This window comes from Myzus persicae, unplaced genomic scaffold (assembly GCF_001856785.1).
Source record: "Myzus persicae strain clone G006 unplaced genomic scaffold, MPER_G0061.0, whole genome shotgun sequence".
Lineage (NCBI taxonomy): Eukaryota > Metazoa > Arthropoda > Insecta > Hemiptera > Aphididae > Myzus > Myzus persicae.
Window position 1 is genome coordinate 371,160 of NW_019101814.1, and position 15,323 is coordinate 386,482.

Consider the following 15,323-nt stretch of genomic DNA (forward strand, 5'->3'; position numbering starts at 1 on the left):
TTATAGTGCATTCACCACACCGGCAGGTGTTATCGTTTGTGTGAATCACAGAAAATGAATACAAAATATTTTGACTCTCTGATGTCATAAAATAATAAAATATAATATAATAATTATAATTCTTTATTACAGAAAAAATATTCAAATTACACATTTGTCTTTTAAAAACTCATAATAATGATAATACATCACACCAGCTTATAAATGGGATAATTATTAATATAAAACGAAAAAACAGAAGACTACACGAGTACAAATAAATAAAATGTATTATTTAAATACATATTATATCATATTATTATATGTTATTATATTGCAAGTACCATAAAAAATATTAAGGATTTATTAAAAAAAATCAATATTCTTTTTAGTAAACGATAATTAGTGTGGTATCATAAAATAAATAAGAACATATTTTTAAGAAATTCGTAAAAATATTTACGAATATTTAACAATTTACATATTTTTATAATATAATTAAGGGTATTATTAGATATCTACCTAATCTTTGAAACACAATTTTGAAGTAAGGGTAGTTTTAGTCCAACGTTTCCGTATAAAACTTGGTATTCGTTTAAAAGCTTTATTGCTAATTACTTTATTTAATCCATCCATGGTTGTACATTTCATGTGAGTCAATCCATGAGCAGTACATTTTATACCATGTTTTGCGTATTTCTTAAGCCAAATCAAGAATCTTCTCAAATAGCTTGGGCAACGTCTCATGAAGGCGATGAAGCGCTTGGTATGAAATGCAACCGAATTTTTGATTGATCTTATTATTTTTACTTTTGAAGCTTTAATAGTTTCTTCACTATATACCTAAAAAACAAACACTATACGATAGTACATTTTACATACTATATTAATAATAAAATATATTATCTTAACCATCTGATAACAAATGTGATAATATGGTAGTACTTTATTTTTTTAAATGACATTCTACAAAGGTAATTTAATATTACAGCCATAATTTAAATTAATTATATATTTATTTTGTAATCTTAAAAACATTAAAATCATAGCTTAAACAATTTAAGGCAGGTAAGATAATATTTAAGATTGAAAAATTCATCATAACTTTAAGANTAGATTAGATCATAGATGTCTACAAAATTAGTCAGTAAATTACGTTTGGACCAGAGGTTCACAAATTGTTTAGTTGTGCTGACCACCATTTATATTTTGTAATCTTAAAAACATTAAAATCATAGCTTAAACAATTTAAGGCAGGTAAGATAATATTTAAGATTGAAAAATTCATCATAACTTTAAGAGGGTTTCAAAAAGTAATTTCGAAAAAAAAATACTTTGTATAGTTACTTAATGTATAATATGTTTAGGAATAATTTTCAATACAAAATATAATACACAACAAAACAAAAACTTAAATATTTATATACTCAATGAAAAAAAATCATGTGTATTTTATATATTAACCTTTCGGGACAATAAAAATGCTTTGACTTTCTACTTTAGCATGTTTTCCGGTGAGAAAGTGAATTTAGTTGGTACTTAGGAAGAAAGAGGTGAGAGGGTAATCAAAAGTAAAAATTACCAGCAGTTTTCAAAAGTATCAAAAAAAAAAAAAACAAAAACGAGCGAAAACAGTTTCGACAAAATCGATTTGATTGTTTGCAGTAACTAGAAAAAGCAACCGTAGATAGTTTGAATATTCATAAAATACTTATATGACCATTTCGCAAATGTGAAAAAATGTTTTAAATATTTTAACTTTTCACCTATTCATGGGCATAAGAAATTTTTGATGTAGGTACCTACTTAGTTTTCATTTAATTATTGTTAATACATTTCTGCTTCGTCAAAAAACTTAAAAATGTAATACAAGGTCTCTCATTAGTTGTTATTACATATTAGAGTAATATTAACAACAAAAAATTATCGTTTTAAACCTGAAAAACGACTAATGGGAAGTTTAAATTAAGTACACCAAAAAAATGCAAGATCTTTAAAAATACCTAAATTTAAAAAATCCAAAATTAGTTCATTTTTAAATGAAAAAAATGGAAGTGAGCATGCTTGGTGTATCTGCACCATATTATGTGTAGGACGTAGGTATATTAAAAAATCATTCCATCAGGAACAAGAAGTACCGGAGTTAAGACTTCTTAAGATAGGTACTCAATTTCAAAGATTTCATATGCAATCTTAAATGCTTTTAACTCAGTATTTTACACCAAATATTAGAGTTTGTATTTTATATTGTTCATTTTACAATATGCATAAAATTACAGTGCATTATCAAATATTTATCTTATAAAATAGTAAATCATTTTTAATTTACAATAAACAGTTTTTTTGCAACACTATAATAATACACTAATACATTATTGGTATTTGGTACAATTACGTAATACTCGTTTTCCTTTTGAATGAAATTCTATCACAAATGCCCCTATTCAACAAAAATTAGATTGAATTTATGAATACTTACTGTGCACAAGTTGAATGTCATAAAGAATACACATAACCACGTAATTATCATTTTAGATTTTCTTATGACTTACACTTAGTCACCTACAAAAAATATAAATCGATTGACGAGAGTTTATTGAAATATACTGTTTTATTCCTATTTTAATATACTGCAATGCAATACCTGCCTTGGTACCTATATAATATTGTGTACCTTTATTGATTGTTGTTATTTTCAAAAATAATTTTTCTACTGTTATCAACTATTATTATGATACGCATTTAAAAATTATTGTTTAAATATTATTATATGAAGTTTCCATGGGTGCAACAATTAAGTTTTGTAAATGAATATCGATATAAACATTAAATCAACAGTTGGTCTGTTATAATTATACGTAATTATCAAAACACTGTAATAGGTAGGTTCTCAATAATCATTAATTTGTGCCATAATTATGTTTCTTATTTAATTATTGTAAATGCTATAATACTAAATATTTGTGTATACTATTATTATTGGGATAATTGTCAATAATTCTGAGTATTTTATAATTTTTTATTTTAGAATAATAATCCAATAGTTGTAAGAATATTATAATTTATAATTTATAATTTATAACAGCTAAACCCTATTACCGTATAAAAAGATATGTCTAAAAGTTTAGATATCAAGGACAAACCAATGAATACAGTAACATAATACAATTTATTGAACAAAAACATTTCGTAACAACACAAATAGTATGTCGGAAAGGTGACACGTAATTTTCTGGAAAATAATGTGTTACCTTTCCGGTATATTATTTGTGTTGTTAAGCCGGAAGACGGCAAAGAGCTTATTTCGTCGTTAATCGTAGTATTGAATGAATAACTCCCTATTGATTATCCAGTGAGTGTGATTTGAACTCTCGTCCGAAACATCGTACTCGGAGTGTGGGGAATATTGGTTTCGTGACTTTTTTTTTTGGTCCATCGGTGACGGATATAACGTATACGACTTTGGCCATCCCGTATTTATTCTTTTGTGTGACACATACGGCCGTAGTCCTGTTATTGGAATTAAAGTTTGGTCGTCTGACCGAATTCTATTTCCTTCATTGTAATCATTTACTCCGGTCAACAGCGAAGTGCTATTTTTGTGATCGGTCGACGACCGCTGTGACGAATCCAAGACTGCCCTACGCGTAACATTTTTTTCAGGTGACAAATACGGTTGCCATTCATTTTGTAACAATGAAGTTTTGCCACCAGACTTAATAAATTTCCAAATATCAGGTTGAGGTAAAAAGATACAACCGACATGATTTTTTTTATCCAACAACCACGCGTACGTTGAAAATTCTCGAAACCAAAAGCTGATATCGGATGACGTTTGATTTTTGTTATTGTCGTCAGATAACGCCTCAACTGTATCGAGCGTACCATTTTTGTCATGCGACAAATACGGTCGTCGATCTGTGGTTGGAATTAAAGTTTGGTCTTCAGACCGAATTCCTTTCCTTCCATTATAATCATTTAATTTGATTAAATGTGAATCGCTTTTCTTATGATTGGTCGGGGAAGGTACTGACAAATCGAATACTGCCCCACGCTTACCTTTTTTGTCATGAGACAAATATGGTAGCCGTTCTGTTGTTGGAATCAAAATTTGGCCATCAAACCGAATTCCTTTTTTTCCATTGTAATCATTTAATTTGGATAAATAAGAATCGCTTTTCTTGTGATCGTTCGGCGACGGTTGTGACGAATTCAAGACTGCCCTACACGCGCCCTTTTTGTCATGCGAGAAATACGGTGGCCGTTCTGTGGTTGGAATTAAAGTTTGGCCTTCAGACTTACTTCCCTTTTTTCCATTATAATCATTTAATTTGGAGAAATGCGAATCGCTTTTCTTGTGATCGGTCCCCGACGGTTGTGACGAATTCAAGACTGCCCTACGCACACCTTTTCTGTCATGCAACGAATACGGTCGCCGTTCTATGGTTGGAATTAAAGTTTGGCCTTCAGTCCGAATTCTTTTTTTTCCATTGTAACCATTTAATTTGGTTGACGTCGAGTCGATTTTCTTGTTATCGGTCGGCGACGGTTGTGACGAATTCAAGACTGACCCATACGTATCTTTTTTGCCATGTGACGAAGACGGTCGCCGTTCTGTTGTTGGAATTGAAGTTTGGCCATCAGACCAATGTTCAAGCAATAGAGGCGATGGTTGCGGCTCGTTCGTTAGGGAAGAAGACGAAAACCAGTGACTTATACACGAAGGAAACAGTCGCGCTGCTAACGTCCAAACATTGTCGCTCGAAGCCGATGATGACAGCTTGTTCCAAAAGCCATCTTGGTTGTCTTCCACTAGAATACCGAACAGTTTACTATTTTATTTTAAATCGTAATAACTATTATGATGTTACACCATTGATATTTTAAGTCTCGTAAAAATATCAATGTGTGAAATTGGTAAACCTAAATTATTTCCAAAAATTATTTTTATTTAATGCAGGTATATACATACCTCTGGTTCCAATTGGAGCGCCATCTAATGGCCCAAAGCAAAAAATGAAGCACACAAAAATGTATAAGTTAAACAATGTCATAATACGTGAATTATTAGCGTGAAACTGTACAGAGAAATATGCAAGAAATATGCGAGTTACAATAACTGCAGCAATCAAATGAAAAAACAATTTTGGTTTCCTTGACAATTCGGAAATTAAATTTCTTATACATCCTCAGTGTTATTTTGTTTATATAATAATAACAGCTGTACCTATAGTCCAGAAAGCAATTTCATAACGTTGACGTTTCAAAAACATCAAAACTTCTACTAGTTTCTTGTAGAGCAAAAGCGATTTACTATAGTTTATAACTATTATTTTAGGGGAATTTTGTTTGCATGCTACTCAATTAGTTAATGCTGGAATTAAATATTTACACACCAGTGCTAAAACAATTTTTTAAAGACCTATGAGATATTTCTTGATATAATATTTTGAATTTCCTAGTTTATACTAAGTGCTCGTAATAGTTCGTGGTATACACTAGTGCTGATATAATATTAACAAGCAAAATAAAAACACCAAATTTTAAAACTAATACAATCTTTAAAAACATAAGAATACAAATTGGAAATGTATACTTATTTATGTTCGTCTATAGCTGAGAAGGGTGCTGTTCTGGTCAAATTAAATAATTGAAGTATATAGGCAGGTAAACTTCCATGCTCAATTTAGAATTTTTAATTTTTCAATAATAATATATTAAACACACACATCTAGTCACCTGAATTTATTCGTAGATATTGGACCGCGGTCATAGACATACCTCACCAGACAATAATAATATTATAAAGTCAATCGGTCATCAGTTATTATATACACTGTATTGTACGTATACAACTGTGGAAATTCGACTAACAATTAATAATATAACGTCTAGTATTATTATGATATGTAAGTGCCAACACTAGGGTGACTATTTTTATGAAAAAAAAGAAAAAGTTTTAGGTGGATATTCTTTATAACAAAAGCAATACATTTTCAATAAATTTTATATTTTACAATTTAAATAATTTTGAGTTAGTTTAATATTTTAATAAAACAAGCATTGTTTACGTTTACATTCTTCTAATTTTTTGTTGTGATTTTGGAAAAATTGATATTCTTACTCTTATTAGGTTCATGTTGATTACCTACTCATTATTTTCTATGTTGCAATCTTCTGTTTCTTATTTTTTTCATGAACAGATTGCGTTTCATAATTTCGGTTGAGTTAACAAAAGATCATAAAAATCATTCCAGGTATGTATTTTTTAATTAATTTTTAAAAGGCCATTGAAAGAATAAATACAATTATTTTATTATCATATAAGTAAGTAATCAAATAGGTTCAAGAAAAAAAATTACCAAAATCGCACTTATTGCATATCTGCTATTTTTTAATACCAAAGTCAGACATTTAATTTGAAGCAAATAAGGCTCTAATTCTATTATTAGTCATTTCTAGGATAATAAAACACATGTTTGAGTTACTTTTGATTATAAAAAATAATCAAATTTGGTTTATTAGTAAAAATAATAAATACATGGCTCGACACTAAAATATGGTTAAAAATTAAATTTTGAAATCTATAAGCGTCCTTCTTTTTTAGATGTAGCAATAACTAATCAACACTATTATTGTAGATATTTATTTTGTCTCTCTCAAACATTGATTACATAAAAAATATTTATAATTAAATAACAATAAATTAGTTATTCATGATTAATACATTTTTGTTCCCCGAGTAAATAAAAACTTACGTAAAATCCAAGTATATGTTTAGCTAATAGCTTATACATTTCAGAATAAATAATCATATTTAATTTTCAACCGATCCTTGTTCTTCGTTCAATCCAGATAAAAGTGGCAAACTATTCCAAAACTCATACTCGTCAACATATGGATTCTTTTTAATCGAGGGAATACTGCTATTAATATAAACAAATTCGTATTTTTCTGTATCGAATGTCGGCCATTTTTCTCCATTTACTTTACCGTCAGTGGTGATGTTGCTAAATCAAAATGTTAAAGTTTTATTAAGTTATACGATTAATTGTGTACACTTATAAGTTACAATCACACAATCATAATAACGTACTCGCACGTTGCGAAATGTGTAAATATGTCCACCATCAGATATGATACATCAAGGTCCTCTCCCTCTAAGTCACCCCGACTGGCAGAATAGAATAGGCTTGTCACTTCATCGGTGTGCGTTACACCTAATTTTCTTGGAAATGGATATGGCCCATATAAAGAATTGAATGAAAATGCATTCGAATGATTATAAATGTAATAGTAAACTGGTTGTGATAGCTTGGTGGCCATTTGAAAAATACCGTGTAAAAATAGACCGCCGGTAATCATCTTTAAACATTTAAAATTAATTAATTTCCTAAAGCTTTGTGTCAAAAACAAGTAATTATGACAAGCAACTTGTTTATATTAACATTATTTTACTACACACACTGTATATATTCAATACTTACTTTTACAGCACTCAAAGGATCTTCCAATTTCCCATTAGAAAAATATCGTTTATTAATCTCGTCACCAATAAATGGAATATCTGAATATTTTGCAGTATATCTATACTGTAAAAACGATGACATGTAATGATTGAAATCTTCTAAAAACTCTGTGTACACAAGATTAGTTGCGTTGTACATTCCTGTTCAAAATATAAACATAAAACGTATACATTTTTATTTTCTTGGAGAACTATCATCAACTCTTTACATTATTATAACTCACGAGATGCATAAATACCACCCTCTCCGGAATTCATTCCCATCAATATTGGAACTTTTGTTATTTGGTTAAAGTGAAGCAAAGGATAATCATACAAAAATGATTCTTTATTACTTGTACTATTTTCAAGAACAGGCATCAAATTTCTAAACGGGAAACATCTCCATTCCTGTAAAAATAAATACAAATAATTCGAATATGTATTGTGTACACAATTTTACTGAATTGTGTACATTGTCTAAATATTTGTGTCTCTATATATTTTTCATTGTTTGAATAAATCAAGAAGTAAAAACCACTAAAAAATTCAGCACGGCCAATTTCCCCAAAATATTTACTTAATTCATTCAAGTATTAATTTCACTCAAAAATATAAAATAACGAATCAACCATTTTCTTCTACTCTGTCCTTTTCCCTTTATTTTCAAAAAGCCTCCCACTTAATAATTATTGGTAACCTTTGATGAGTGTATCCATTCATCTTCACTAGAAATTTTAAAAATAGCTTGAGATAAGGCCACATATATATTTTGTATATGAACCTAAATTTCAAATAATAACAATTTGGATATTTAAACTTTAATAACGATTTTATCATCATACGAATTTTATTATTATATCATGAAATCAATAATATTGACTTAAAAAACATAAAACTTTTCATTATTATTTGTATTTTCTTTTTCTATACACAATGATAAATTTGTTTAAATATTACGACTAATTTAAAACTATTTAAGAATATTTAGAATTTTTTTTATTTTTATTATTTTTTAAACTGTTGAAGCTCAAACAGCAGACAAACTAACTATAAAGCTGGTTACACACGGAGCGGATCGCCCGCGAGTGGACATGGATTTCGGCCGCTAACAAGTCCAATTTATACGAAGCGGATTATGAATGGCAAGTAAGCTGGAAAAAAATCGCGGTGGTTAGCGGACGATCTGCCTCGTATGAATCCTATTGGAAATCCACAGTTTATTTTGGCTAGCGGATGCGGTTGACCGCGCGAAAATTGAACAAGCGCGATCCCAGGCGGTCGTCCGCTTGCCATTTTACTTCGTTTGAATATACCTATTTAAATATAGGTGTTTAATTTTTAAAGAAAATCCGGGCCGGATATAAACCGCGACCGCGTGCGGACCAGCTAAACGATTTTAGTTAATTGATAATTTTGTAATTCGCTTGCTCTAGAACTTAACGTTAATTATGTTTTTACTTTTTTCTGTACATAATGGAGTTTTCAGGATATTGATTGTAATTTTAAACTATTTTTATCAAGAACCATAATTCATGATAAAATTAGGTAGCAATGTTATTTTGCCCCCTCTCCAAGCTTTTAGCAAAGGTACACCACTATATAACTTTATAAATTATAATACATCATATTATATTAAGTATTATTTAGTTTTAGAATAAATTAGTTCAACTTACCATTGTCTATTGGTAATACACTATTAAACAAATAGCAAAATAAATTACAAATATTAATTTAATTTAATTCTTAATATATTTAATAATATTGGCTGACAGTATTCGCTCAAAATCGTTGTTCATACGCTAATATTACATTGACTTCAAATTTAAAATATCAGTAAATACTCGATGCTGAATCACATTCAACACGTCCTACTGCACAGCATAGGTGACACTGTGACAGTTACCCTTTTTCACATTTGGCTCCACTAGTTATAAAGTTGATATTAATTTATATCAAAAACCACACTCTACAATATTGAAGGTTAAAATATTTTTTCTGCTGAAAAGGGCCTTAAACGACAAAATATGGTGTAAAACCTGTTTAAAATCTTAAGTAGAATTTATCAAATAAGAATATAAATATCGTCATTTTATAGTAATACAAATAACCCAAATTAAAAAGTAAAATCATATAATTAATATCAAAAATAAAAATAATATACTTTAAATATAATTCATTTAAAAATGATTTAATAACAAGTATACTTATTATATTTCAATTCATAGTAAAGAAATATAAGGTGTTGATGAAGATCAAGCATATGTAAAACATAGAAACATTTTAGTTTATATTTAAAAGTAGAAAAATTATACTTACAAATAAATTGTTATATAGATTCACTAATACTTTTGCAGGAAGTTCTTTCAAACATTCAATCATTTGTTTTGGTTCTTGAGGGCACCCAGCAATAGTTGAAATAGTAAAAGCTCTGCGTTTTGCCCATCCCGGTGGAGACACACTCCAAAGGTTTAATGATGATCCACTTTCCATGATTGCTTTGTGAAACAAACCTATAACATGTAATATAAAATAAACCTACATAATATTATTTTGATATTTTTTAGGTATTTGTATTTACCTTTACTCATTGGTGATAACAAATGTAAGGCAATACTAGCACTTCCAGCACTTTGTCCAAATAATGTAACTTTTTTTGGATCTCCACCAAATTTATTAATATTTTTTTGGACCCATTTTAGTGCTAACACTTGGTCTTTCATACCATAATTACCAGGCAAATCATCGTTTTCAGTACTTAAAAATCCTAAGATTAATAATTGGAAATAAATATTAAATAAATAATATTATATATAGTTACTTAAATAAATAACGTACCAAGAATTCCAATTCTGTAATTAAAGCTAACTATAACTACATCCTTATCCAACAAAAAATGAGGGCCATTTGAACTTAAACCCCCTGAACCTGCGAAATACCCTCCACCGGGAATCCGAATCATAACTGGAAGTAATTCTGGATCATCTGTTTTTGGTATCTATAAATATCATAAAATAATATTTAACAACATTTTCGTTTTTCAATAACACGATATTCAATATTTTATCAACTAATCAATTAGGTACTTTTCGTTACGAATAGACTTATTTAATCATTTTTTTTTATTAAAACTGTAATGTATTTTATGTTATTTGATTACTTTTGGAGTGTACACATTGATATATAGACAGTCCTCTGCACCGACAAGGATATCCACTTTCTGATAATGAAACAAATTCTTCTGAATACATGGTTGTGGCTCAGTTGTAGCATTTAAAATACCTATCCACGGGTCCGCTGGCACTGGATCCTAATAACAATTATCTGAGTTGCATTTAATGACATTTTGGTAGAATTGTTTTAAGAAGTTTAGTATGGATAATAGTTTACAAAGTATAATAAGTTACAAGTTTTTAACGATTATTAGTGAATGTGGTTATATGTAGATTAAATGTTCCTACTACTAAAAAAATACTGATATTTATTACTAGCCACTGAAACACTGTCATCTACTAAAAACATTATTTAAAGTATGTAGCCATTATATAATAAATATTTAGGTATTAGGCATCTATTAAAAATGTATGTTTTACCTTAAATCTAAGATATCCATGTTATGCAGTAACTTAAGAGTAATTAATTGTATTGTCTCGTGAAGTAAATTTTTTTCCTTATATAAAACCTCATATACTTCTTGTACATTTTGTTAATTGAAAATATTAAATATTATTTATAGGTTATACTTTTATACTATAAATCGTATAAGTATTAGTATAAGTATAAGTATGTAGTATTTTAAATAGGTGACTACTAAATTTCACTGTCAAAGTGCTCCACACTATTTCTGGACTCTCTATAGTCTATACTTTTATAGTAATGATCAATAAACTTAGGGATATAAATTATAAATACAAATGTATACAAAATGGGTATAAAATGAGAAAGTAAATTATATGTTTGTAATGAAAACTAAATAGTAATACGTTGTAACTTATAAATAATAAATAATAATATAATTACATATTCACATAATATAAAAGGTATTAAGACAAAATTAGGACATAACAGTTGTTCCCTATAGGGATAACCAAGTTTGGGGAAATAAAAATATTACTATTAAATCCAGAATTACATACTCTTTTGTGTACCCAATAGTTGTCATTATTATATATCTTTTCTAAAAATAAAAAAAATAATTGTATTATTATTTTAAAAAATGACTTTTTTAAATTATGAATTTAAATTAAATTGTTCTATAATAAATAACTTACTGAGCTAAAAAATATTAGATAACTTAACCAGCCATGCATAAAAGTATAATTTACCTTAAACCTAAGATCTCCAGTAGGCGATTTGGCATAGGGTATTCCCTGAAAAGCTTTGAATTCTCGTCCATTTCTCGACCTCAAACTACTACCAGTCAATTTTCCTTGGTCTAATTGTAACACGTCATCCGCTCCAAATACAAAACCGAAAAGTAGTGTTAAAATAATAAATATTTCCATACTTCACTGGAACTAAAAAAATTATATTTTAGAACTATTATTATTTTAAATTTATAAATAGAGAATTTCTGATCAAAAATAATAATGTAATGTTTTAGTTTAAACTTAATGTTTGAATGAGATAGAGACAACTCTTATAATTTATAATAAAAACTTAAGCCACTATAATAAGTTAATTCGTAATTCATAGAAATGTATATTATTACTAAAATTAGTATTCATTGTTTTGTAGAGGTAAGTATAAATTTTAAATTATACGTATATTATTACTACATGTACAAAATACGAGAACAAATAATTAATGCACCAAAAGTTGCATATTTTACTAAAATTAAAAACGACGTAAGTCACAAAATATCAAAAATCGAGATATTGAGTGGAATGTGGTATCAAATGATAGTTGATCATGTGTGAACATTTGCAAAAAAAAAATATTTAATTTTACCACTGTAAATAATTAGTATGAAAGAAAAATAACTATGTATCATTGGTATGAACAGTTTTTTCTTGTTTTTTCAGAATTACCTTTTATGGACTTACGTCGTTTCTCAAATAGGTGGTTCAAAACTATAAATATTAATATCGGCCAAATTCAAAAACAGAATTACTTTTAAACTACATTTTTGATATTAGACTAAGACTTAATAGAATAATCATTATTCAACAATATTGAATATACTTTAAAATAAAACTCAAATAGTTGAAAATATGTTCAATTAGTGTTAAATTAAAATCTTTAACGAATAAAAACAAAACAGTTGATTAAAAAAAAATCGGTAGGCGTGTAATAGTTATAGATAGATACTACTTTGTTTAAAATGTTAATTAAATATTACAAACATTTCGACTATGCTCTAACAGGTATTTGAATGTCATATATCAAATTAAAACCATAGGTGACTATAATGCGAAATCGACTACCAGAAAAGTAAATGAAAAAATATAGTAAAACTTGATGTGCTTATGCGAAATCCTATCTACCTGTCCAATTGAAATGAGTTAACACACCTGGTCTTCAAGCTATAGGCAAATCACCATATCTATGCATCAAACGATATCTTAGTAATTGACACTATTTAAATAAATAACAAATATTTTCAGTAAACACAATAGATCAGTGGTTCTCAGCCAGGGTGACATGGATCCAGCATAGGGGTGGCATAAAATATCCACGAGAAAAGGAAAAAAATAAGAGAATTATTCATTTTTCGATTAATTCGTACTATTACCAGCAACGTTCCAATAATGGAACAACATAGTACTATAATCATATTATAATACTTAACATTCATTATTGTTTTTCAATATTCTTGTTTTTTTTAGTTTGCCAATTTGAAGTGTTTATTAAACCTTGAACTCAAATAAAGTGTATAATTATTATTTTTCTTCGCTCTGTATTTTTTTTAAATACAATTATAATCACTAGAATTTTCCTTTAAAATATGCAATTTCAATTGTCTAATATTTTTATGTTATGTTGATAAATTAGTGTTTGATAATAGTGGCTAAGGGTGACATAAAACAAAAAAGGTTGAGGACCACTGTAATAGATGCCTAGACAGTAGACATATTTTACAATTTACATACGTACTTGATTGTAGTTGGTTTATGCGGGTTTATGTATAAATGATTTAACATTATATTATAATCCTCACCAATGATGTCACACGGATTACTTCAAAATGGCCAAAGTATCAGAATAACTAATAAGTTAAGATTAGACAATATAGTATATAATACTCAATTAAATCCAAGTATGTATAAATTATAATTCAAAATAATAAGAACAATCGTTATTATAAGCTTTCCTAATAAATAAAACCAATATATTTTAATTAGTATTTGATAGATAAGTAGTAATAAAGGTGAGTTAGATTTAAAAAAAAAATCCAAATAATAACTATTACAAAAAGTATGATAATAGTTTCAGAAATACTTATAGTGATATAGTGATTATCTTTACATTTGGTTCACATTGTCTAAATAACATAAAATATATATAATTTAAATACATATATAAAGATTATTAATGTTGAATATTAACTTAAATAGTTAAATATATAGTAAATAAATCAAATATGAATTGAGTTATATTCTCATAATTAATCTGGTAATTATAGTTTAGTATAGTTGTGGATCATAAAGTAAATCAGGGGATAAACTGCGGCACGCTTGCCATTTGTGGCACTATTTGTTGTTATTAAATGGCTCACTAGCGTCAGAAAAATAACAAAAAAATTCTTAAATATTTCTAAAAAATTGAACTTAATTATTTTTTCCTATGTTATGGCTTAATATGAGAAAATATAAAGGTGGCTCAATTAGAGAAAACAATAAAAAGTTCTTAAATATCGTCAATACCTGATACGTGGTTAAAAAATATATTATACTTGTGTATGGTTAAAAAATCTCAGGGGTTTATGCACTCTAATATATATACATTAGAGAAAAAAGATTTGCCATCTCTAATATTCGTATAAGGCGTAATAAACTTTTTTGAACTGAACAAAACATTCGCTTATATCACTGACCCTGACTGTTTCAGCAGCAAATCAATCAATACACAATTTATAAATCTTAAACTCCAACTCCATTCATCTGATAACTATAGTCATATAAATAGGATCAAACAATGGGTAAGCTATAATTTCATAAGTAGTGATGTAAAATTGCAAAAATTTAATATTCAAGATATTTCCAAAATTTAAAAATACAATTTTACTTTGCATACTTTATTTTACTTTTTGTCTTCAGCGTGTAAAAACTATAAATATGCATTGAATTTCGAAGTATATTTCTTAAAATCAAAAATAAATTCTACAAAATGGATGGATTTAAATATTTTGTTTTTTTAAACATAATTAAAAAGTACAGAGGCAATGATAATATCTAATATTTTCGTGGTACCTAGTAATTAATGTTAATATAAACAAATAATAACATTTTTCTTGGAAATGTATCTAATTACATCACTAGTCATATTGAGTCGAATAGCTTGTTAATTAGAAATTCATAAAATTTTTAATTTTCATATCTAAGATTCGAAAATGTATACAAGATTTCTCATAATCATATCTACTTTTATCAAAACAAAAAAAAGGCTACCGAAAAGTCAAATTAAACTTTTATGAGCGTTTGAAGTTCAAATGTTTATAAATAGGATGTTCACTTGATTTGCTATAGAGCAATTTTCTTATTTTCTTGAAATAACATTTTCAAAATACTTTGACTTGTTTTGAGCTGTTTACAGAATAATTTCAATTTTCAAGTATTTAGTTTTGTTTCTTTAAATGTCAATAAAATTATATTTATATAATTTATTCATTGGGTCA

At 27.6% G+C, this 15,323-nt stretch overlaps 2 protein-coding genes across 4 annotated transcripts; both read right to left on the minus strand.

Annotated features, from left to right (window-relative positions):
* Positions 1–297: 297 nt before the first annotated feature.
* Positions 298–2,626, minus strand: LOC111030502. Its single transcript, XM_022310031.1, has 2 exons — positions 2,459–2,626; positions 298–822 (listed from the first exon to the last, which is right to left on the minus strand). Exons 1-2 carry the CDS (start codon positions 2,507–2,509, stop codon positions 502–504), a joined length of 372 nt encoding a protein of 123 aa, XP_022165723.1. The 5' UTR covers positions 2,510–2,626; the 3' UTR covers positions 298–501.
* Positions 2,627–6,718: 4,092 nt separating this feature from the next.
* On the minus strand, positions 6,719–12,986 carry LOC111030494 (esterase FE4-like). 3 transcript variants are annotated; one of them, XM_022310014.1, is made up of 10 exons: positions 12,832–12,986; positions 11,812–12,003; positions 10,647–10,796; positions 10,325–10,484; positions 10,068–10,253; positions 9,806–9,999; positions 7,732–7,897; positions 7,467–7,648; positions 7,076–7,344; positions 6,719–6,989 (listed from the first exon to the last, which is right to left on the minus strand). In XM_022310014.1, exons 2-10 carry the CDS (start codon positions 11,989–11,991, stop codon positions 6,797–6,799), a joined length of 1,680 nt encoding a protein of 559 aa, XP_022165706.1. In that variant the 5' UTR covers positions 11,992–12,003; positions 12,832–12,986; the 3' UTR covers positions 6,719–6,796. The 3 variants fall into 3 exon arrangements, with proteins under 3 accessions (XP_022165706.1, XP_022165708.1, XP_022165707.1); XM_022310016.1 differs by lacking the exon at positions 12,832–12,986 and adding an exon at positions 12,600–12,797; XM_022310015.1 differs by lacking the exon at positions 12,832–12,986 and adding an exon at positions 12,517–12,629.
* Positions 12,987–15,323: the final 2,337 nt, after the last annotated feature.

Coding starts and splice junctions, on each gene's coding strand:
- LOC111030502 (XM_022310031.1), bottom strand. CDS start 2,509: ATGATAATTACGTGGTTATGTGTATTCTTTATGACATTCAACTTGTGC. Junction 823..2,458: donor TGACATTCAACTTGTGCACA/GTAAGTATTCAT, acceptor TTTGTTTTTTAG/GTATATAGTGAAGAAACTAT.
- LOC111030494 (XM_022310014.1), bottom strand. CDS start 11,991: ATGGAAATATTTATTATTTTAACACTACTTTTCGGTTTTGTATTTGGA. Junction 10,254..10,324: donor TTACAGAATTGGAATTCTTG/GTACGTTATTTA, acceptor TATTAATCTTAG/GATTTTTAAGTACTGAAAAC. Junction 7,345..7,466: donor ATCCTTTGAGTGCTGTAAAA/GTAAGTATTGAA, acceptor AAATGTTTAAAG/ATGATTACCGGCGGTCTATT.